The sequence below is a fragment of the Papio anubis genome, chromosome X (assembly GCF_008728515.1).
Source record: "Papio anubis isolate 15944 chromosome X, Panubis1.0, whole genome shotgun sequence".
Classification (NCBI taxonomy): domain Eukaryota; kingdom Metazoa; phylum Chordata; class Mammalia; order Primates; family Cercopithecidae; genus Papio; species Papio anubis.
Window position 1 is genome coordinate 1170296 of NC_044996.1, and position 24480 is coordinate 1194775.

At 40.2% G+C, this 24480-nt stretch overlaps 1 protein-coding gene across 1 annotated transcript; it reads right to left on the bottom strand.

The window, feature by feature from the left end:
• Nucleotides 1-538: 538 nt before the first annotated feature.
• LOC116268594 (coagulation factor VIII-like) lies at nucleotides 539-18346 on the bottom strand. The gene is made up of 4 exons (XM_031660790.1): nucleotides 17906-18346; nucleotides 16553-16701; nucleotides 15379-15555; nucleotides 539-3034 (listed from the first exon to the last, which is right to left on the bottom strand). The coding sequence occupies exons 1-4, from the start codon at nucleotides 17931-17933 to the stop codon at nucleotides 2879-2881; spliced, it is 510 nt and encodes a 169-aa protein (XP_031516650.1). The 5' UTR covers nucleotides 17934-18346; the 3' UTR covers nucleotides 539-2878.
• Between the last annotated feature and the right edge of the window lie 6134 nt (nucleotides 18347-24480).

The following is a 24480-nucleotide window of genomic DNA, read 5'->3' on the forward strand; positions in this document are numbered from 1 at the left end:
GCAATGGCATGATCTCGGCTCACTGCAACCTCCACCCGCCTCCTGGGTTCAAGCAATTCTTGTGCCTCAACCTCCCAAGTAGCTGGGACTACAGGCGTGTGCCACAATGCCCAGCTAATTTTTATATTTTTAGTAGAGATGGGATTTCGCCATGTTGGCTAGGCTGGTCCCGAACTCCTGACCTCAGGTGATCTGCCTGCCTTGGCCTCCCAAAATGCTGGGATTACAGGTGTGAGCCACCATGCCCAGCAGCATAACTGAAACGTTATGCCCATTGAACAGAAACTCCCATTTCTCTCTCAGTCTCTTTCTCTCTCCATATAAGCTGTTCACCTGGATTGAGACTCCATTTCTGATTTATTTTATTCAGCCTCTCATGAATTAAATCATTTTTACTCTGAGTTCAATTTAATCTGGTTTTCTAACTCACTAATTTGGTTTTCTAGAGTGTCCATCTTGCTATTCAGTGCCCCTATTTGTTTTACAAATATCAGTGCTCACATTTTTATTTCCAGTGTAAAAACACAATTCTCAAAGGCATTTGTTTGTATGTGTCAATGTTTTATTTAACTCATTACTGAAGAAACCAGCAGGAAAATAAAAGAACTAGTTCCATTAACATTTGAGAAATAGAGCTGTATATAGTCAATGGGAAAAGAATGCCAAAACAAGATTGCCAAGTTAAACATAACAGGAAATAAAACCATATCACCTTTGGGGTTAACTCTTCTACCAGGCTATAAAACAAAACAACTTATTCATTTCTGTAAGATAGCCTCTAAATGTTAAGAACTTCACAGGGCTATAAACCATTTTCACCTTTATCATTTGTGGATTGTGACTATACTGTGACAGCTATGTTATAGTTTCCAAAGCGGTCAGCTCAGGGTCAAGCAGGATTATTAGAAAATACTCCAGCATAGAAAATAAGTAGCCATTCTTTTGCCTTTTCTCAGATTGGGATCCATTTTTCTTTCATATTAGGATCTCCTATTTTCAAATTGCCCTGGGTTGCAATCTTCAGATGCTTCCTCCAACTGCTCTATAACTTATCCTTGCCTCCAGTCCCCTTTACTAAATCAGGAGATTCTGTGTAGTCTTAGTGAAGGGGTCAGGCAGATGGAAGGAGCAGTAAACCCTTCGCAATATTATTGGGGTGGAGGGCAAGATGGGGAATCCTACTGTGTGGTGACATGGCAGGCTGGAGTGTTTTTTCAGTTTTCACCAGTCCAATTGTCTTCTGACCTCCTTGATACTTCAACTATGTAAGTGGGACTCTAGTTTTCAGTCATGGTATAAAATTTCCCATTACATTTTTGTTGTGTTATTTTCAGCAGGAAATTAGTAGAGGGAGAGAGTAAACTGACTGCATTATTATAGCACAGTAAGCACTCATAGGGGCAGACTATGCTGTTGTTGTGTTGTGTCACAGGGCGAACCTCAAAGCTGGGGTTCAACTTGAGAAGTCACATAGGTTCTTGGCTTTGCACAGGAAGGAATTCAAGAGCGAGCTGACAGACTTAAGTGACAGCAAATTATTAAGACATAAAAGAATGAAAGGGTGGCTACTCCATAGGCTGGTTGGCTATTTTTATGATTATTTCTTGATCACCTGCTAGACAAGGGGTGGATTATTTATGAGTTTTCCAGGAATGGGGTGTGGAATTCCTGGAACTGAGGGTTCCTCTTCCTTTCAGACCATGTACAGTAACTTCTGGATGTTGCCATGGCATTTGTAAACTGTCGTGGTGCTGGTGGTAATGTCTTTTAGCATGCTAATGCGTTATGATTAGTGTATAACGAGCAGTGAGGACCACCAGAGGAAGCTTTTGCTGCCATCTTGGTTTTGGCAGGTTTGGCCAGCTTCTTTACTGCATCCTGTTTTATCTGCAGAGTCTGTTGAACTCCTATCTCAGGGCATGTGCCTCTTAGTACAGCAGATGTCAACAAAGTTTTGAACTGTTTGCTATCAGTTCCTTTTCTTCCTGTGCCCCCAGGATTCATTATGGAAATTTATGATTTTTCAAAGAATTTGCTAGATCTTTAGGACTTTATGTGGCACTACCTCAAAGATTTAAAAAAATCCATCTTCATTTATTACGAAGTAGGCCAAATACAAAATACAAAGTTTGTATCTCCTATCCCAGATAACCATGGATTTTCCTTATATTTTAACAGAAATATTAAATATATGTCCTTAGAAGCCTATCATCATCATCATTTTCTTTCTTGGCCATCACAAATTTCAAGAAGACACAGTTGTTTTGTTTCAAAGCTTTCAACAATTCCATCCTCCTGACTTATTTTTTATTGGTCAGAGTTAAGACCAAATGGTTTTATGTCTACATCTTTCTGAGATTAAATCTATGGACACTCGTCAGAAGAATGCACATTTGCATTTATACAGAATGTCCCATATAATTTTAGGAAACTTAGGGATTCTTGAACCCTATCTATAATTCTCAGTTTAAGACTGCTAGTTTTGGAGATAAGAATGTGCCCCTCATGACTAAATAACATAATTATGTCTATGTGTAAGGAAGCAAAAACAACTTTTTGCCTAGTTACATTGGAAGGAAGGAATAATCTGGGAGCAGCTGCAGAAAATAGGTAAGAGTTAAGTTAAATTGGATGCACCCTCCTGGCCCCCCACCAAATAAATGCAGGATTAATGATAGTTAATTCGGGAGGCTTCAAGGCAGTGTCTGCTAGGACTGTATAGTTTAAATACATAGCAAAATAATGGGGCCATGGACAATGTGGGGCAGGAAGTAAACCGAAGGTCAGCACAAAGGTAGAAGGCAAGCCAGGAAGGGACACTGCCCTGGAGCTGAGGAGGGAGGGGTGCGGGCACTGGCAGGTGCTGCAGTGGCCACTCTCAGTAGAGCTCCTGTGCCTCACAGCCCAGAACCTCTATCCTCAGGGCAATCTGGTGCACCCAACTCTGGGGATGAATTCGAAGGTAGCGAGTCAGTAACGGTGAGTCTAGAGAGTTCACCACAGGTGTGAAGGAGTCTTGATTTCCCTGAAAAACCTGAAAGAGGAAAGATAGCATTTATTGATTGTCTGACAGGACAGTGGTCACTGCAAAGCACAGATGCTTTTCTCACTTCTAGTTGTTTCCAGGAGTCCAGGATTAATCCTGGAAGATGACTAGATTACTCTGTCCCATGCATCTGGGACATCTAGAATTAAGAGCACCCTGCTTTGGAGGCCTTCACTCTAGCTAGGCCTTATATCTAGAATGTTCTCACCCACTTTCCAAACCTCGATGATATTAAGTGCTTTGTCCCGGGTCACACACAGCACCTGTGTTGGATCATCTGGAGATGAGAGTCAGGCTTTGGCCAGCAGACTCCCTTGTCAATGCATTTGCTGTGGCAAGAAGAGTACACAGTAAGAGCTCAGAAAATGGTAGCTATCATTATTAGTTAGATAAACTGGTTTCCCACATGTTGGTGACAACTTTAGAATGATAACGAATGCAACACAGCAAGGCATGCAATTTAATGTGGCTGGGCAACCTTGGCAGGAGGGGATACAGAGAGAAAGAAGTGGGAAGACAGTCTAAGACTCAAGGCATCTTGCTACTCCAGGACTTTGGAGCAAAGGCCACCTATAACTGGGTGGATGTTTGGGAAAATGAAGATCCGAATGTTCAAGTGTGTAATTCAAGGCAACTCTAAAACCCTGTGGGTTTTGTGTGGATTCCGAGGTAAACCTACAGAAGAAAGTCCAGCCAAATGGTGAGAATACGCAAGAGTCTTGGAGAAAAAGGAACAGAATGAAGGTAATGTCCTACCATAGTGCATGCTCTTGCAAGGACAGACACCATGATATCCTTAGGATCTCCTGAGGCAGTTTGTGTGTAAGGAGGCAACTTGCCACCATACCGGAAAGAAGTGGTGAAATAGCAACAAAAGGGCTCCTGCTTCCTGGGACTATTGGGTGACATTTTCCTCTAACAATCCTGGCATCTTCAAGTGTGGTGTCGGTTTTACTTCAGATTCCAAATGGGAAGAGACTTTTCCTGGCGAATGTACTGTAAAGTAGCACTGTGTTCCTACAGAGAGTTTAGGTATCAGAACAAAAGAAGTTTGGGCCATCTTCATTAATCTAGCTACATGTCCCCCCTAGGTTCCCAACCCTGGCTGCTTATTGGAATCGCCTTTGGAGCTTTTAAAAAATGATGCATGGGCTAGCTCCCTGCCCCCCACCCCCCGGGGAGAAATGCCAATTTAATTGGTTTGTTCCCACCTTGGCCCCCTTATTCTGGTCTCCAAGCTCTGCCTAATATAGCCCCAGCCCAAGTCTCTGATCAATTCTCCCACTGCATTCCTCCTATTCTACTGCATCGCAGATAAACTAATCTTTTAGTTTCTCAACAATGTCAACTCTTGTTTTATTTAACATGAGAGCCTTTGTATATGTGATTCCCTCTGCTTGGAAGGCTCTTACCCCTTCTGTTTCTTCTTTTATCCATGTTTTTTTACCCTTCAGGTCTCAGTTTAAATACTACCTCTTAAACTAGGCATAGTGGCATGCCCCTATAGTCTCAGCTACTCAGGAGGCTGAGGCAGGAGGATTGCTTGAGCCCAGTAGTTTGAGACAAGCCCAGGCAACATAGCGAAATTCTGCCTCAATTTTTTTTCTTTTTTTGAGACGGAATCTCGCTCTGTCGCCCAGGCTGGAGTGCAGTGGCACAATCTCAGCTCACTGCGAGCTCCGCCCCCCCGGGTTCACACCATTCTCCTGCCTCAGCTTCCCGAGTAGCTGGGACTACAGGTGCCCCCCACCAGGCTCTGCTAATTTTTTTTTTTTTTTTGTATTTTTAGTAGAGACGGGGTTTCACTGTGTTAGCCAGGATGGTCTCAATCTCCTGACTTTTCCTAACAATTTGTGGAGTGAGACTTTGAGATCATGCAAATATTCTGTTTCACAACAAGCTTTTATCCAATGGTATTAGCAACCCTTAAAGTTCTTTACAAGTATTCAATAGTATATTGATGGTTGCAAACTGATTTTCCAATTATGATCCATTACCCTCATTATTCCTTTTGATGCTCAAATTGTCTCAAATCTAGCCAACAGGAAGCCCTTCGGGCCAGTTGCTGTGTTCTTTTCCCATGATCCCATTTATCTTCTGGCACATCAAGATCACCAAGATCATCTAAGATCACCTGGCAGTTTCCTTGATCCAGCCTTGAAAAAGTCATTTCTCTAGGGAGCTCAGATTCTTTTGAATGGAAAATGGCAGTTAGAGACCAAGATTTGGGCATGCGATGGGCTTGTTATTACTGCAGTGTAATTACTTCTAGATTCCTTCAGCAAACAGTGCTAAGAATATGCTTTTTTAATTCCTAAGTTCTCACTGACACTTCTAATCCAACTCTAACATTGTTTTTGTTAGTATTAGATTTCTAGGGCTACTGTAACAAATTCACTACACACTTAGTGCCTTTAAAACAAAATAAATTTATTCACTCATCATTCTAGAGGCTCAAAGTCTGGAGCCTGGAGCAGTGGCACAAGAGTGTCAAACACAAAATCACATTTAAAGCTTCTGTTTGGAAGTGGTATATGTCATGTCCAATCACATTCTATTGATCAAAATGAGTCACATGGCCATGCCTAAAGTTGATGAGGTTTTCAAGGAAAGAGGGAATAAAAACTCAAGAACATTAATACCATCTGCCTCATGTGCTATTTTCTATTCATTTAGAAATTCCTTACATTTTCTTGTTTCAGCAAAAGAGGTGATTTATGTAGGCAGACATGAGGGCTGGGTGCCTTACTAGGTTTCTGAGCCAGGAGTACCCTCTACTGTTGATAAATGGAAGTGCAATTTATTTAACAGATGGGACCAAAGAGGTCTGTGGGTCTTGTAATTTCGTGATTCACTTTTGTTTTTATAGGACAGTTAAGTTCCAACATTTGCTTTCTTCTTTCTTCCTTTCTTTCTTTCTTTTTTTTTTTTTTTTTGAGACAGGGTTTCTCTCTGGAGCAAGGTTGTCTAGATTTGTAGATTTATTTTCTACTTGTAAATATAAACTTTCAGTACTTTTTATCTTCTGGTTATTCTGTAGATGGGTTATGGGCGGTTTTAGTCATAAATCCAAAGGAATTTATATATAAATTTATATAAATTGTTAGAATTTAAAAAATTTTTCAAGCTTGCTGAAAACAAAAAGAAGACTGTGTGGAGAGATTTAGGCAGCTGCCATTATCTGACAGGAATGTGTGACTCGTGCTTGGAATTTTAAAATGCTATTTTTCCAACTGTTTCTGGTATACAGAAATACAATTAATTAATTAATTTTGGTATTTATTTTGTTTTACATATTTTCCTTCTTTTTCTCATCTTATTGCACTGTTTAGGATATCCAATATGTATAATCCTTCAGTCTATCACTGTGATAAATTATATCAGTTTTCTAATGTATAAGCCAACCTTGCATTCCTAACATAAATCCAATTTGGATCCATATTGCTAATATTTTGTTTGGGATTTATATTTATGAATAAAATGGGCCTATTATCTTCCTTTCTAATACTGTTCATGTTGGGTTTGGTTGTCAATGTTATGCTATTATTATAAGAGAATTGAATAACATACCATCTTTTTCCATTTTCTGGAAGAAGTTTTGTAAGGTTAATATTATTTCTCCCTTGAAAAACTGGTAGAATGTAGTTAGTGTAGCCATCTGGATCTGGATTTTTTTTTTGCAGGAAGATTTTTGAATACAAATTCAGTTTCTCAAAGGTTTTAGGAGTTTCAAGGTTTTTATTCATTCTTGTTGTATTTACCAGGGATTCATCCATTTTACCTAATTTTCTAAACTTACTGTTAAAAGATTAATAAGTATTCTCATTTTTTATATTGGCAGAAATTTTTGTGGGATCTTTATTGATGTCCAATTTTTTAAAGTTTCTGATATCATTTGTGCCTTCTTTTCATCTTGATTGCTCTTGCCAGAAGTTTGTCAATTTCAAGGAACCAACTTTTGGTTTTGTTTATTCTCTCTATTGTATGTTTCTTTTTTACTTCATTTACTTCATATCTTTATTATTTCCTTGCTTCTACTTCCTTTTGGTTTATTTTGCTGTTCCCCTAGCTTCTTGAGACATACCTTAGCTCATGAATTTTCAGGCTTTCTTCTTTTCTAATATATGTTTTTAAGGCTATATATTTCCTTCTAAGTATTGCTTTAGCTGATTCCCACATTTTAATATGTCATGCCTTGTTATCATTCAGTTTAAAATATTTTCTAATTTATGATTTCTTCTTTGACATATGGGTTTAAAAGTATATTTCTTGATTTCTAACATAGGAAGATTTTATAGTTATCTCTTTCTTACTTATATCTACTTTAATTGTATTGTGACCAGAAAACATGTTTTATATTATCTGAAATTTGAGACTACTTTATTTGTAGCTTAAAATGGAAAATTCTAACATGTTTCCTTTGTGTACTTCCAAAGAATGTGTAATTCTGCAATTTCAAGGTGCTATTTTCTAAATATGTCTATAAGATCAAACTTGTGAATTAACTGTTCTATTTCTATACATTGTTCCATCACTTGATGAGAAATGTGTTAAAATCTAGCATTCTAAATTGTGAATTTGTCCATTTTCCTTTTTCTATCAGTTTCTGCTTTAAATATTTTGAAGCTATGTAATTACATAATATAAATTCAAATTTTATTTTCTCAGAGACCTTTGATTATTATGAAATCACTTTTTTTTTTTTGAGACGGAGTCTCACTCTGTCGCCCAGGCTGGAGTGCAGTGGCGTCATCTCTGCTCACTGCAAGCTCCACCTCCTGGGTTCATGCCATTCTCTTGCCTCAGCCTCCTGAGTAGCTGGGACTACAGGCACCCGCCACCATGCCCGGCTAATTTTTTGTATTTTTTTTTTTAGTACAGATGGGGTTTCACCTTGTTAGCCAGGATGGTCTTGATCACCTGACCTCGTGATCTGCCCGCGTCGGGCTCCCAAAGTGCTGGGATTACAGGCGTGAGCCACCACATCTGGCCATGAAATCACATTCTTAATCTCCAGTAATACTTTCTTGCTTTAAAGTCTATTTTTCTGCTATCAATAGAGCTGCAATCGGTATCTTTTAGATATTTGCATAACTTCTTTTCCTATCTTTGTCTTGCAACTTTTCTGTATCTAATGTTTTAGATATGCCTTTTATAAAATGCACACGATTTGCTTTTGCTTTTTTTTTTTTTTAAATAGGATACAATTTTATTTTTATTTTTTAGAAATGGAGTCTCACTCTGTCAACCAGAGGTTGAAACACAATAATAAAGACAAAAAAGAGGTTACTATGTGTGTAAATCTAAACAAACATTTACCTTTTAAACAATATAAAAGTTTGTTACTTGAATATATAAAATATATTATGGAGTTAAAAATATATAGATATATAGAAATTTATTATATTTGGTATCTAAAGTAGTCAAATTCATAGAAACAAAAAGTAGAATGTGGTTACCAGGGCCTGGAGGGGAGCGGGTAATGAGGAGCCGTTTAGAGTTTCAGGTCTTCCTTTTTATATTTGCTCATTATTCACCTCTCTCTGCTATGATTTCAGCTCATTATTTTAAAATGGAAGTTTGTGGGGTTTTTTTTGATGAGGGGGCTGGAGATTCCCCTTTCTTTGCCAAATACAACAATGTATTGTCAGTGATATAGCCTTTTTTGTTGTTGTACAATATACATAAAATTTACCATTTTAATCATTTTAAGTGTACAATTTAGTGGTATTAAGTATATTCACAATATTGTGCACCCATTACCACTATCCATTTCCAGAACATTTTCATCACCCCAAACAGAAACTCTGTACTCGTTAAAAATAACTCTCCATTTCCTCCCCATTCCAAGCCCCTGGTAACCTCTTTTCTACTTTCTGTCTTTATGAATTTGCCTACTCTAGATACCTCATTATGGTGGTTAATTTTATGTGTCAACTTGACTGGGTCATGGGGTGCCCATATATTTGATTAAACTTTATTTTATGTGTGTCTGTGAGAGTGTTTTGTGGTGAGATTAACATTTGAGTTGATAGACTAAGTAAAGCAGATTGTCCTCCCCAGTGTAGGTGGAACTTATCCAATCAGTTGAAGGGCTAAATATAACAAAAAGGCTGACTGTCCTCTTAGTAAGAGACAGTTCCTTCTATTTGACTACCTTTAAACTGGGACTTCGGTTTTGGTTTTTTTCTGCCTTTGGCCTCAAACTAAAACATTTTAACTCTTTCTAGGTCTGCAGCCTGCTGATCTTTGAACTGGAACTACAAATCAGCTCTCAGGGGTCTCTAGGTTGCCAACTCATCCTGCAGATCTTGAGACTTGTCAGACTCCATAATCACATGAGCTAATTCCTTATAAGTGTGTGTGTGTGTGCGCACGCGCGCGTCTCCTCTTGGTTCTGTTTATTTGGGAACCATGACTAATATAGATTTTCACACCAAGAGTGATTCTAAAGGAACAGAACTTCAAGGATAAATTTTATACATTTGTTATTGGATTTCTGGAATTGGTTCTGTAATCTGATGAAATTTAAAGACACTATTGACTATTTTCAGTAGTAAAAATTGTCCACGGCATGATCTGGTAATAGAAATATGCAAGCCAGGCTGGGCGCAGTGGCTCACGCCTGTAATCCCAGCACTTTGGGAGGCTGAGGCGGATGGATCACCTGAGGTCAGGAGTTCGAGAGCAGCCTGGCCAACATGACAAAACCCTGTCTCTACTAAAAACACAAAAATTAGGCAGGTGTCTGTAATCCCAGCTACTCGGGAGGCTGAGGCATGAGAATCCCTTGAACCTGGTAGATGGAGGTTGTAGTGAGCTGAGATCACGCCACTGCACTCTGGCCTGGGCGACAGAGTGAGACTCCATCTCAAAATATATGTATATGCAAAATATCTCCACTGGATACTCCTAATAACTACTTATAAGAAGCAAGGGTCTTGGTGACTATGTATATTGACATTTATGAACATATTTGTCAAACTAATGAAATGATGAGATTAGTTGGTTGCTGCTAATGTTGCTGGAAAAAGTGATGAAAGAAAAGGAGGAGCTCAGAAATTTGAATTCCCAGCTCAAGAGCTGCATAAATGACCTGACAGATTCTATGTATGCCCTGAAGGAGACCCTTATCTACTGTAGCCACAGAGCTGAGATTGCTGAAAATCAAATGCCAAATCTCATCCCATGACTAACTGAATTACAAAGCAAGTCAAACTTCCAGCTTTGCAGGGTTTCTACTGTTACAGCAAGGGCATTGATTGGGAAAGAATGGGGCACTATAAGTTGGATTAGGTATGTGTGGAAGACCCTGATTAAGCTGGGGACATTGAGCTCCTAAATATTGATGAGTCTTCTTTGCCAGTGAAAGTTGTCTTTCCATCCCTGTGGTGGCAGTGTCTCCACTCCAGTCTAAGTGGATTAACCCTGCACTGCCTGCGGAAACTGTAATGGCCTCCCCTGAGGCAACTGCCATGCAAGATAATGCTGATTGCCTTCAGGACCCACCCTACCACCCCTCTTTGTTATTAGATCTCTAACTACACTCAAGTCCCAGCAGGCGAGGTGAGGTATGAAGGTGACCCATGACAAGATGCACTACACTCCAAAAGAATGACTTGAGTTTGCATCTCAGGGAATTAGGAAGGCCTCTAACGGTTTAATTGGTTGACTGAAACACAGACCAAAAGATGGCCCACAGTGAGCAAACTAGAAATTTCAAACTTGCCCTGGTTTAACATAGAAGAAAGGAGACTGAAATGCTTGAGTTAATTTGTCATTTAAGACCTACTCACCAACACTGGGAGAGTTCAGAAGACACAGATCTCACCATTACTTTGAGAAATAAATTTGTCAGAGGAACCTCAGCATCCTCGAAGGGCTCTGTGATCACTCTTCTCTGTAGGTGACACCTTACAGCGGGACCTGCATTCACTGAATTAGAAAACCTAAATACGATGGGAATAATTGGATCCTGGGGTGACAGGGGAAAAGGGGCAGCACTCAACTGCCAAAGGCAAGGTAAGTGTGGTTACCATAAGGGATAGCAGAGTCAAAGCAGCAATTAGAATAGTATGACTATGGTGTTGGCTAGTAGATTATAGTGTTCCTAGACGAGATATAGATAGAATGCCTACCAAATACTTGATCTGTATAAGCGGAAAAGTTCTAGGTCAAGTGAACAAAAGTCTAACCTGAATAATAAAAACAGAGTCACGGCCTCTCAATCAATTCCCAGACTTGAGCAAGTTTACAGACCCAGCACTACTTGAATGAAGGGGAGGCTCAGTCTCCTTGAGGAAGGACTCTGGTACACTGCCAAGAATACTGTTACTTTCTCTCAGCCTTCCCCAAAGGGACATATGGCCTTTCTATCAGAATAACTGTGCATTGAAGAAAAATACTTAATCAGACCTTTTAGGGACTACTGGACAATGGCTCTGAACTGGCACTAATTTCTGGAGACCCAAAATGTCACTGTGGTCCACCAGTCAAGAGTATGGGCTTATGGAGGGTCAAATGATCAATGGAATTTTAGCTCAAGTCCATCTCAAAGTGGATGCAGAGGATCTGTGAGCCTATCTTGTGGTTATTTCCCCAGTCCTGGAATGCGTAATTGGAACAGATACATTGAGCAGCTAGCAGGATCTTCACATTGGTTCCCTGACTTATGGAGCAGGGGCTATTATAGTGAGAAATCCTCCTGTAATCCTCTGTGAATAGCTATTCTCCTTTTGTGAGTAGCTCTTGGCCTACAACTGGGCCTTAGTAGATACTGAATGCTTAGCCACAGACTACCAAGTTGCCATGTGACCTGAACTGCCCATCATGAACTAGGTGTTATCTGATCTACCAAGCCATAAAGTTGGGTATGAATAATGGCACTCCATCATCAAATGGAAGTGGTATATACATGGTTAGGTCCGAGCAGGTCCTGAAGGCACATGTAAATTACATTAAGAAGTAGCCCAAATGTCCATGGGGCCTGTTTCTGCTACCCTGCCTTCTCTCTCCCAGCCTGCACTTATGGCCTCATTGGGAGTTCCCTATGATCAGTTTACAGAGGAAGAGGAGTCTTGGACCTGGTTTACCAATGGTTTTGCATGATATGCAGGTACTACACAAAAGTGGACAGTCTCTATCTGAGATATCCATGAAGGACAGTGGGCAGAATTTTAGGCAGTGTACCTGGTTGTGGACTTTGCTTAGAAGAAGAAATGGCCAGGTGTGCAATTATATGTCAAATTATGGGCTGTAGTCAGTGCTTTGTCCAGATATGGACTTGGAAGGAACATGATTAGAAAACAGGTGACAAAGAAATTTGGGGAAGAGGTATGCAGATAGATCTCTCTGAATGGGCGAAGGATGTGAAGATATTTATGTCCCATGTGAGTGCTCAACAAAGGGTGACCTCAGCAGATAAGGATTTCAGTAATCAAGTAAATATGATGAGCCGGGTGCAGTGGCTCACACCTGTAATCCCAGCACTTTGGGAGGCAAAGGCGGGAGGATCACCTGAGGTCAGGAGTTCAAGACCAGCCTGGCCAACATGGTGAAACTCTGTCTCTACTAAAAATACAAAAATTAGCCAGGTGTGGTGATGTGCACCTGTAGTCCCAGCTACTTGGGAGGCTGAGGTATGAGAAATGCTTGAACCCGGGAGGCAGAGGTTGCAGCGAGCTGAGATCGTGCCATTGCACTCCAGCCTGGGTGACAGAGCAAGACTCCATCTCAAAAAAAAAAAAAAAAAAAGTAGATATGATGACCTGTTCTGTGGATACCAGTCATCCTCTTTACTCAGCCACCTATGTCACTGCCTGATGGGCTCATGAACAAAGTAGCCATGGTGGCAGGGATAGAGGTTATGTGTGGGCTCAGCAACATGGACTTCTATTCAACAAGGCTGACCTGTCTATGGCCACTGCTAAGGGCCCAATCTGATAGCAGTAGAGACAAACACAGAGTCCCCAGTATGGCAGTATTTCCCAGGATGATCAGCCAGCTATCTGGCAGCAGGCTGATTACACTAGAATATGTTAATCATGGAAGGGGCAGCGTTTTGTCCTTCCTGGAAGGAAACTGGACTACTACTTCACAATGGAGGTATGGAAGAGTGTGTCTAGAATATAATAGATCCCTTAGAGTATCTCTTACTATTACCACACCCTATGATTCTGGTCAATGGGAAACTACAGCAACCCAATCCATGCAGGACTACTAATGGCCCAGGCTCTTCAGGAATAAAGGTTCGGGTCACCCCATCAGGTAAAGAACCACAATCAGCTGAGATGCTTGCTGAAGGCAAAGTCAACACAGAATGGGTAGTAGAAGAAGGTAGTTATCAATACCAGTCAAGTTTTGTCATATCATGTTAGGTGGAATTAGGACCTCATTTCTGTCTCTATTTAGAGATAAAGGAGATGTGTATGGTGGGTGCTACATTGACAAGGGGTGGACTTGTGATGGTTATTTTTATGTATCTACTTTACTTGGTTATAAGGTGCCCAGATATTTACTCAAACATTATTCTGAGTATTTCTCCGAGGGTGTTTTTGAATTAGATTAACACTGAAGTCAGTAGACTGAGTAAAGCAGATTGCCCTCCCTAATGTGGACAGGCATCATCCAATTAGTTGAAGGCCTGAATAGAACAAAAAGGCTGAGTCTTCCCCAAGTAAGAAAGTATTTTTGCTGCCTGACTGCCTTTGGACTGGAACATCTGCTTTTTCCTGCTTTCAGTCTTGAACTAAAAGAGTTTAGCTCATCCAGAGAGAGAAGGCAGACAGACAGACAGAATCTCCTATTGGTTCTGTTTCTTTGAATATCCCTGACTAACACACTCATATAAGTAGAATCATACAATATCTATATCCTTTTATGTCTGGCCTATTCACTTAGCATATTTTCCCTTTTTTTTTAAAACTGAGTTTCACTCTGTGGCCCAGGTTGGAGTGCAGTGGCGCAATCTCAGCTCACTGCAAGCTCCGCCTCCTGGGTTCATGCCATTCTCCTGCCTCAGCCTCCTGAGTACCTGGGACTACAGGTGCCCGCCATCATGCTTGGCTAATTTTTTGTATTTTTAGAAGAGACAGGGTTTTACTGTGTTAGCCAGGATGGTCTCGATCTCCTGACCTCGTGATCCACCCTCCTCGGCCTCCCAAAGTGCTGGGATTACAGGCATGAGCCACCGCGCCCGGCCTTCACTTAGCATATTTTCAAAGTTCGTCATGTTGTGGCACTAATCAGAGATATAACCTTTTTAAAATGGGAATTTCTTCTAGAATATCCAATGTCTAGACTTTAGTTCACCAAACTGCCAGTTTGGTGAAGTCTTTAATCCAGCCTTGATGGATAAGGGAATTCTTCTTGAACATGATGTTTATCTGAGACTTAAAGAATGAGTCAGGTGAAAGTGGCAGTAGTGCGCAGCTAGAAAAATGTTCCAGGTAGAAGAAATAGTATCTATTTAAAAGCCTGATATGAGATACAATGTGCTGTGTTTAGTGACCTGAGAATTTCTTTTTTTTTTTTTTTTTTTGAGACAGAGTCTCGCTCTGTCTCCCAGGCTGGAGTGCTGTGGCCGGATCTCAGCTCACTGCAAGCTCCGCCTCCCGGGTTTACGCCATTCTCCTGCCTCAGCCTCCCGAGTAGCTGGGACTACAGGCGCCCGCCACCTCGCCCAGCTAGTTTTTTGTATTTTTTAGTAGAGACGGGGTTTCACCGTGTTAGCCAGGATGGTCTCGATCTCCTGACCTCGTGATCCGCCCGTCTCAGCCTCCCAAAGTGCTGGGATTACAGGCCTGAGCCACCGCGCCCGGCCGAACTTCTTAGTATGGATGGAGCTTAAAGAGCCAAGTGGCAAGAGACTGTATTAGAGAGATTGGTAAGGACCATATCATGGTTAACTCTTAGTGAACAAAGAATATAGAAAATACCAAAGAGAGGAACTATTCCTTCCCCCATTACTCATGGGATGATAAGAGTTTATGTCATGTCTTTTCATCAGCACAATTTGTTGAATTATCCAGTAAACCCAGATTAAGAATGAAGACTTCCTGGACCACTAAAGTTAAAGGTCAAAAAGGCTTGGGAATCAAGGTGCTGATGAGGAGAATCAACTCTTGGATCTACTCTGCCCTTTTCTCAGTACTTTACCTTTTTCTTAAAGTCACCGTGTTCTCTCAGAATGCCTTTTACAATGTCTTGCTACCTTAGGTACTTAATAAATGTTGCCCTGAAAGTTTGGTCATATATCAACCTTGTTATGTTATGCTAAGCTCTAGGAGAGGTGGTTTTTTTTTTTTCCTTTCTTTCCAAGGAGACCAGCATACCTTTACTTTGCCATTCTGAAAAAAGAGAGTCCAGTGATGGCCATCTTGACTGCTGGAGATGAGGAACTCCTTCACATACATGCTGGTAAGTAGAGATTTTACTCCCTGAGTAGTTATTCCTGTGACTTTCATTGTCTTCTGGAAGTCCACTTGCAGCCACTCTTTTGGATTATTCACCTGAGGGCAATAGAGTTGGATTAGTAGCCTCTTGGTAACCATTTACTCCCAGAAATTCCCAAAATCCCTCTTAACCACACCACAGCATTTCTCACTCTGCTTTCTTTTTTGGAGATGGAGTCTCGCTTTGTCACCCGGGCGGGAGTGCAATGGCACGATCTCAGCTCACTGAACCTCTGCCTCCCAAGTTCAAGCGATTCTCCTGCCTCAGCCTCCCGAGTACCTGTGGTTACAGGTACCCACCACCATGCCCGGATAATTTTCTATTTTTAGTAGAGATGAGGTTTCACCAGGTTGGCCAGGCTGGTCTTGAACTCCTGACTTCAGGTGATCTGCCACCTAGGCCTCCCAAAGTGCTAGGATTACAGGAGTGAGCCACTGTGCCCAGCCTCACTCTTTCTTTCTTTCTTTCTTTTTTTTTTTTTTTTTTTTGAGACGGAGTCAGGCACGGTCACCTGGGCCAGAGTACAATAGTGTGATCTCAGCTCACTGCAACGTCCGCCTCCCAGGTTCATGTGATTATCCTGCCTCAGCAAAAGACTGGTCTCGAACTCCTGACCTTGTGATCAGCCCGCCTCAGCCTCCCAAAGTGCTGGGATTACAGGCATGAGCCACCGCGCTGCCAGGCCTCTACTTTCTATTGGCTAATCAGTCTCTCTTATTCAACTGTAAGCAACTTCAGGGCCAAAATTTTTCACAATTCACCTTTGTATCCCTAGACGCATCCTGGGGATACTAAGATGCACAGTAAATGTTTACTTTCCATTGATGTAATGAGAAACCTGGAAAGAAAGCTAATTGTTGATATTTATATGTAAAATGGACTTTAGCTTCTACAATTCTTTGACAGATATTAGCCCATAATCAAACTTCCTTGACACTCTTTTTAGGACTAACAGTTGACAGAAATACCTCGGAAGAAACAGTCAAGGGCTCCCCCATTTTTTCCCCAACCACTGCTTTGAGTCAGTTAAAGAGTAAATCTGTTGCCTCTTACCTGAGGTCTCCAGGCATTACTCCTTCCTTGGAGGTTAAGTCGAGCTTTTGAAGGAGACCAGGTGGCAAACATATTGGTGAAGTAGGATGAGGCAGTAATCTGTGCATCTGATATTGCTTTACTCTCCATTCCCAACGGCATGCTGCAACCTCAAAGAAAAGAAAAAAGAAGGTTATCACAAGGACATGCTTCAGCGTCAGTTATACTGAGCAGCCTCCACTGATATTCTAGGGCTACTGTCATCATAATATCATTTCTCAGGTGTTAACTTTTGCATAGATTCTGTTATTGGTTTTTTGTTTTGTTTTGTTTTTTGAGATGGAGTCTCGCTTTGTTACCCAGGCTGGAGTGCAGTGGCGTGATCTCGGCTCACTGCAACCTCCACCTCCCGGGTTCAAGTGATTCTCTTGTCTCAGCCTCCAGAGTAGCTGGGACTACAGGCGCACGCCACCATGACCAGCTAATTTTTTGTATTTTTAGTACAGATGGGGTTTCACCGTGTTGGCCAGGATGGTCTTGATCTCCTGACCTCGTGATCTGCCCACCTTGGCCTCCCAAAGTGCTGGGATTACAGGTGTGAGCCACCACGCCCAGCCAATTCTGTTATTGTTATCTGTTTTCTGGCCAGCTCTTCCCACTTTGTGTGACTCTTTAATTTTCCTTGTTTCTTTTCTTCTTCTACTTTTATTTTAGGTTCTAGGCGGTATATGGGTAGGTTTGTTGCATGGGTAAATTGCATGTCACTGAGGCTTGGTGTATGAATGATCCCCTCACCCAGGTAGTGAGTGTAGTACCCAATACGTAACCTTCGAACCCACACCCCCCTCCCAACCTCTCCCCTCCTGAGTTTCCATTATTGTGTCCATGTGCATTTAATGTTTAGCTCCCATTTATGAGAACAGGTGATATTTGGTTTTCTGTTCTTGCATTAGTTCATTTATGATAATGGCCTCTAGCTGCATCTATGTTGCTGAAAAGGACATGAACTCATTCTTTTTTATGGCTGCATAGTATTCCATGGTATGTATGTACCACATTTTCTTTATCCAGTCTGTTGTTGATGGGCATTTAGGTTGATTCCATGCCTTTGCTATTGTGAATCGTGCGGAAATGAATATATGTATACATGTGTCTTTATGACAGAATGATTTATATTCCTTTGAGTATACACCCAGTTATGGCGTTGCTGGGTTGAATGGTATTTCTGGGTTTGCCCAGGACTGCGCTGGTTTTAGCACTGACAATTTTGTGTCCTGATACTGGGAACCCTCCCCCAGTCTCAGGATAACTAGAACAGTTAGTCGCCCTACCCACAGTTGAGGGAAGAAGGATATAGGATGACTTGGCACTTACTATTTAAATCACAGCCCATCAACTCCATGCGAAGAGTGCTGCGAATGCTATAATGAGTTGGGTGCAAACGGATGTATCGAGCAATAATTGGAGGGTTAAAAATATTGTGTTTTATCCCAGATGAATCCACATTGCCAAAGAAGACCTGTATGGAGAGATTAGCACAAATACATGGAAAGTGAATACACAGTAAAAAACAATTTCTGTCAATCACATCTTCCTTCTAATTTGCTTTGTGCATTTCTCAACAGCACCCAACATCTACATAAGACAACTATGGTTAGATGAATGTTACGATGGTAGACACAAAGGAGGAAAGCACCAAGAAGAAGTGGGAACAAGGGAAATTATTAGGTCTGGGGCAAGTGAAGTCATTTTCTACTGCAAACTGAACAACCTGCTCCTGAATGACTACCAGGTAAATAATGAAATGAAGGCAGATGTAAAGCTGTTCTTTGAAACCAAGGAGAACGAAGACACAACGTACCAGAATCTCTGGGACACATTTAAACCAGTGTTTAGAGGGAAATTTATAGCACTAAATGCCCACAAGAGAAAGCAGGAAAGATTGAAAATTGACACCCTAACATCAAAATTAAAGAATTAGAGAAGTAACAGCAAACAAATTCAAAAGCTAGCAGAAGACATGAAATAACTAAGATCAGAGCAGAACTGAAAGAGATAGAGACATGAAAAACTCTTCAAAAAATCAGTGAATCCAGGATCGTGATCTGCCCGCCTTGGCCTCCCAAAGTGCTGGGATTACAGGCGTGAGCCACCGCGCCTGGCCTTCACTTAGCATATTTTCAAAGTTCATCATGTTGTGGCACTAATCAGAGATATAACCTTTTTTAAGTGGGAATTTCTTCAACAAAATAGATAGACTGCTAGCCAGACTAATAAAGAAGAAAAGAATCAAGTAGATGCAATAAAAAATGATATTGGTGATATCACCACTGATCCCACAGAAATACAAACTACCATCAGAGAATACTATAAACACATCTATGAAAATAAACTAGAAAATCCAGAAGAAATAGATAAATTCCTAGACACATACACTCTCCCAAGACTTAGCCAGGAAGAAGTCAAATCACTGAATAGACCTATAACAAGTTCTGAAATTGAGGCAGTAATTAATAGCCTACCAACCAAAAAAAAAATCCAGGACCAGACAGATTCACAGCTGAATTCTACCAGAGGTACGAAGAGGAGGTGGTACCATTCCTTCTGAAACTATTCCAAACAATAGCAAAAGAGGGAACCCTCCCTAACTCATTTTATGAGGCCAGCATAATCCTGATACCAAAACCTGGCAGAGACACAACAAAAAAAGAAAATTTCAGGCCAATATCCCTGATGAACATCAGTGCGAAAATCCTCAATAAAATACTGGTTAACTGAATTCAGCAGCACATCAAAAAGCTTATCCTCCACAATCAAGTTGGCTTCATCCCTGGGATGCAAGGCTGGTTCAACATATGCAAATCAATAAACATAATCCATCACATAATGAGAACCAAAGACAAAAACCACATGATTATCTCAATAGATGCAGAAAAGGCCTTCGATAAAATTCAATACCTCTTCATGCTAAACACTCTCAATAAACTAGGTATCGATGGAACATACCTCAAAATAATAAGAGCTATTTATGACAAACCCACAGACAATATCACACGGAATGGGCAAAAACTGGAAGCATTCCCTTTGAAAACTGGCACAAGACAATGATGCCCTCTCATACCACTCCTATTCAACATAGTATTGGAAGTTCTGGCCAGGGCAATCAGGCAAGAGAAAGCAATAAAGCGTACTCATATAGGAAAAAAGGAAGTCAAATTGTCTCTCTTTGCAGATGACATGATTGTATATTTAGAAAATCCCATCATCTCAGCCAAAAACCTCCTTAAGCTGATAAGCAACTTCAGCAAATTCTCAGGATACAAAGTCAATGTGCAAAAATCACAAGCATTCCTACACACCAATAACAGACAAACGGATAGCCAAATCATGAGTGAACTCCCATTCACAATTGCTACAGAGAATAAAATACCTAGGAATACAACTTACAAGGGATGTGAAGGACCTCTTCAAGGAGAACTACACACCACTGCTCAATGAAATAAAAGAGGACACAAACAAATGGAAGAGCATTCCATGCTCATGGATAGGAAGAATCAATATCGTGAAAATGGCCATACTGCCCAAGGTTATTTATAGATTCAATGCTATCTCCATCAAGCTACCAATGAGTTTCTTCACAAAATTGGAAAAAACTACTTTAAACTTCAGATGGAACCAAAAAGCAGCCCACATAGCCAAGACAATCCTGGGCAAGAAGGACAAAGCTGGAGGCATCATGCTACCTGACTTCAAACTACAGTACAAGACTACAGTAACCAAAACAGCATGGTACTGGTACCAAAACAGAGATATAGACCAATGGAACAGAACGGAGGCCTCAGAAATAACACCACACAGCTACAACCATCTTTTCTTTGACAAACCTGACACAAACAAGCAATGGGGAAAAGATTCCCTATTTAATAAATGGTGTTGGAAAAACTGGCTAGCCATATGCAGAAAACTGAAACTGGACCCCTTCCTTATACCTTTTACAAAAATCAACTCAAGATGGATCAAAGACTTAAATGTAAGACCTAGGACCATAAAAATCCTAGAGGGAAACCTGGGTAATACCATTCAGGACATAGGCATGGGCAAAGACTTCATATCTAAAACACCAAAAGCAATGACAACAAAAGCCAGAATTGACAAATGGGATCTAATCAAACTAAGGAGCTTCTGCACAGCAAAAGAAACTATCATCAGAGTGAACAGGCAACCTACAGAATGGGAGAAAATTTTTGCAATCTATCCATCTGACAAAGGGCTAATATCCAGAATCTACAAAGAACTTAAACAAATTTACAAGAAAAAAACAACCCCATCAAAAAATGGGCAAAGGATATGAATAGACACTTCTCAAAAGAAGACATTTATGCAGCCAACAGACATATGAAAAAATGCTCATCATCACTGGGTATTAGAGAAATGCAAATCAAAACCACAATGAGATACCATTTCGTGCAGGTTTGTTACATATGTATACTTGTGCCATGTTGGTGTGCTGCACCCATCAACTCGTCAGCACCCATCAACTCGTCATTTACATCAGGTATAACTCCCATTGCAATCCCTCCCCCCTCCCCCCTCCCCATGATAGGCCCCGGTGTGTGATGTTCCCCTTCCCGAGTCCAAGTGATCTCATTGTTCAGTTCCCACCTATGAGTGAGAACATGTGGTGTTTGGTTTTCTGTTCTTGTGATAGTTTGCTAAGAATGATGGTTTCCAGCTGCATCCATGTCCCTACAAAGGACACGAACTCATCCTTTTTTTTTTGGCTGCATAGCATTCCATGGTGTATATGTGCCACATTTTCTTAATCCAGTCTGTCACTGATGGACATTTGGGTTGATTCCAAGTCTTTGCTATTATGAATAGTGCCGCAATAAACATACGTGTACATGTGTCTTTATAGCAGCATGATTTATAATTCTTTGGGTATATCCCCAGTAATGGGATGGCTGGGTCATATGGTACTTCTAGCTCTAGATCCTTGAGGAATCACCACACTGTTTTCCATAATGGTTGAACTAGTTTACAATCCCACCAACAGTGTAAAAGTGTTCCTATTTCTCCACATCCTCTCCAGCACCTGCTGTTTCCTGACTTTTTAATGATTGCCATTCTAACTGGTGTGAGATGGGATCTCATTGTGGTTTTGATTTGCATTTCTCTGATGGCCAGTGATGATGAGCATTTTTCCATGTGTCTGTTGGCTGTATGAATGTCTTCTTTTGAGAAATGTCTGTTCATATCCTTTGCCCACTTTTTGATGGGGTTGTTTGTTTTTTTCTTGTAAATTTGTTTGAGTTCTTTGTAGGGTCTAGATATTAGCCAACATGGCACAAGTATATATATGTAACAAACCTGCACGTTATGCACATGTACCCTAGAACTTAAAGTATTAAAAAAAGTTATGTTAAAAGAAAGACTGAAATGAAAGCAATAGTTGCTTGGAATTAGGGGTGGTAGTGGGAATTTACTGCATATGGGCTGAGGGAAGTTTTTGAGATGATGAAAATGCTCTAAAACCATAAATTTACTAAAAAATAATGTATACAGTTACAATGGGCACATTTTACGATATGTAAATTATACCACAATAAAGCTTTATGTACCATTAAAAAAAATAAAAAAAAAGAGATACCATTTCATGCCAGTTAGAATGGTGATCATTAAAAAGTCAGGAAACAACAGATGCTAGAGAGGTTGTGGAAAAATAGCAACGCTTTTACACTGTTTATGGGAGTGTAAATTAATTCAACCATTGTGGAAGACAGTTTGGCGATTCCTAAAGGATCTAGAACTGGAAATACCATTTGACCCAGCAATCCCATTACTGGGCATATGCCCAAAGGATTATAAATCATTCTACGATAAAGACACATGCACATGTATGTTTACTGTGGCACTATTCACAATAGCAGAAGACTTGGAACCAACCCAAATGTCCATCAATGATAGACTGGATTAAGAAAATGTAGCACATATACACCATGGAATACTATACAGCCATTAAAAAGGATGAGTTCATGTCCTTTGCAGGGACATGGATGAAGCTGGAAACCATCATTCTCAGCAAACTATCACAAAATCAGAAAACCAAACACTGCATGTTCTCACTCATAAGTGGGAGTTGAACAATAAGAACATATAGAAGCAGGGAGGGGAACATCGCACACCAGGGCCTGTTGGGGGGTGGGGGGTTAGGAGAGGGATAACATTAGAAGAAATACCTGATGTAGGTGACGGGTTGATGGGTGCACCAAACCACCAGGGCACATGTATACCTATGTAACAAAACTGCACATTCTGCACATGTACCCCAGAACTTCAAATATAATTTAAAAAAATAAATAAATAAAATAAGCATCCAAATAGGAGAGAATAGTAAAATCATCTCTTTTTGCAGATGACACGATCGTACATGTAGAAAACTCTAAAGACTCAACAAAAAATTATTAGAACTAATACACAAATTCTGTAAAGTTGCAGGATACAAAATCAACATACAGAAGTCAGTGGTGTTTCTATACACTATAAACTATCCCAAAGGAAATTAGAAAATAATCTTATTTACAATAGCAACAAAAGAATAAAATACTTATGAATAGACTTAACCAAAGAAATGAAAGACTTGTACAATGAAAATATAGAAAACATTTATGAAGGAAATTAAAGAAGACACAGATAAATAAAAGATATTCCATATTCCTAAATTGAAAGAATTAGTATTGTTAAAATGTCCACAATACCCAAAGTAATCTATAGATTTGATGTGATCTGTATCAAAATCTCAAAATCTCAATGGTGTTCTTCACAGAAATAAAAAAAATTTAAATTAATATGAAATCACAAAAGACCCCAAGGAGGCAAAGCAATTTTTTTTTTTTTTTTTTTGAGACAGAGTATTGCTCTGTCACCCAGGCTGGAGTGCAGTGGTGCAATCTCAGCTCACCACAACCTCTGCCTCCCAGGTTCAAGTGATTCTCCTGCCTCAGCTACCACACCTGGCTAATTTTTGTATTTTTTCAGTAGAGACGGGGTTTTACCATGTTGGTGAGGCTGCTCTTAAACTCCTGACCTCAAGTGATCAACCCATCTCAGCCTCCCAAAGTGCTGGGGTTACAGGTGTGAGCCATCACATGCAGCCAGGCAAAGCAATCTTAAGAAGAACAAAGCTAGAGGAATCATACTTCCTGATTTCAAAATATACTACAAGTCTCCAGTAATCAAAATAGTATGGTGCTGGCATAAAAATAGACACATCAACCAAGGGAACAGAATAGAAAAGCCCAGAAATAAATTCACACATTTACTGTCAACAGATTTTTGACAAGGGTGCCAAGAACACACAACAGGAAAAAGAGAGTCTCTTCAATAAATGATATTGGGAAAACTGAATTTCCACATACAGAAGAAAGAAATTGGGCCCTTTTCTCAAACTATACATAAAATTCAACTCAAAATTGATTAAACACTTGTATATAAGACCTGAAACTATAAAACTCCTAGAAGAAAACAGGAAAAAAACTTCCTGATATTGATTTGGGCAATACTTTTTTTATATGACACCAAAATCACAGGCAACAAAAACAAAAACAGACAACTGGGATTGCATCAAACTAAAAACTTTCTACACAGCAAAAGAAATAATCAACAGAGTGAAAAGGCAACCTATGGAATGGATGAAAATATTTGCAAACTGTATATCTGATAATGGGTAAGAAACTCAAACAACTCATTAGTAAGAAACAAACTACAGACACTTCTCAAAAGAAGACATTCATACAGCCAACAGACACATGAAAAAATGCTCATCATCACTGGCCATCAGAGAAATGCAAATCAAAACCACAATGAGATACCATCTCACACCAGTTAGAATGGCAATCATTAAAAAATCAGGAAACAACAGGTGCTGGAGAGGATGTTGAGAAATAGGA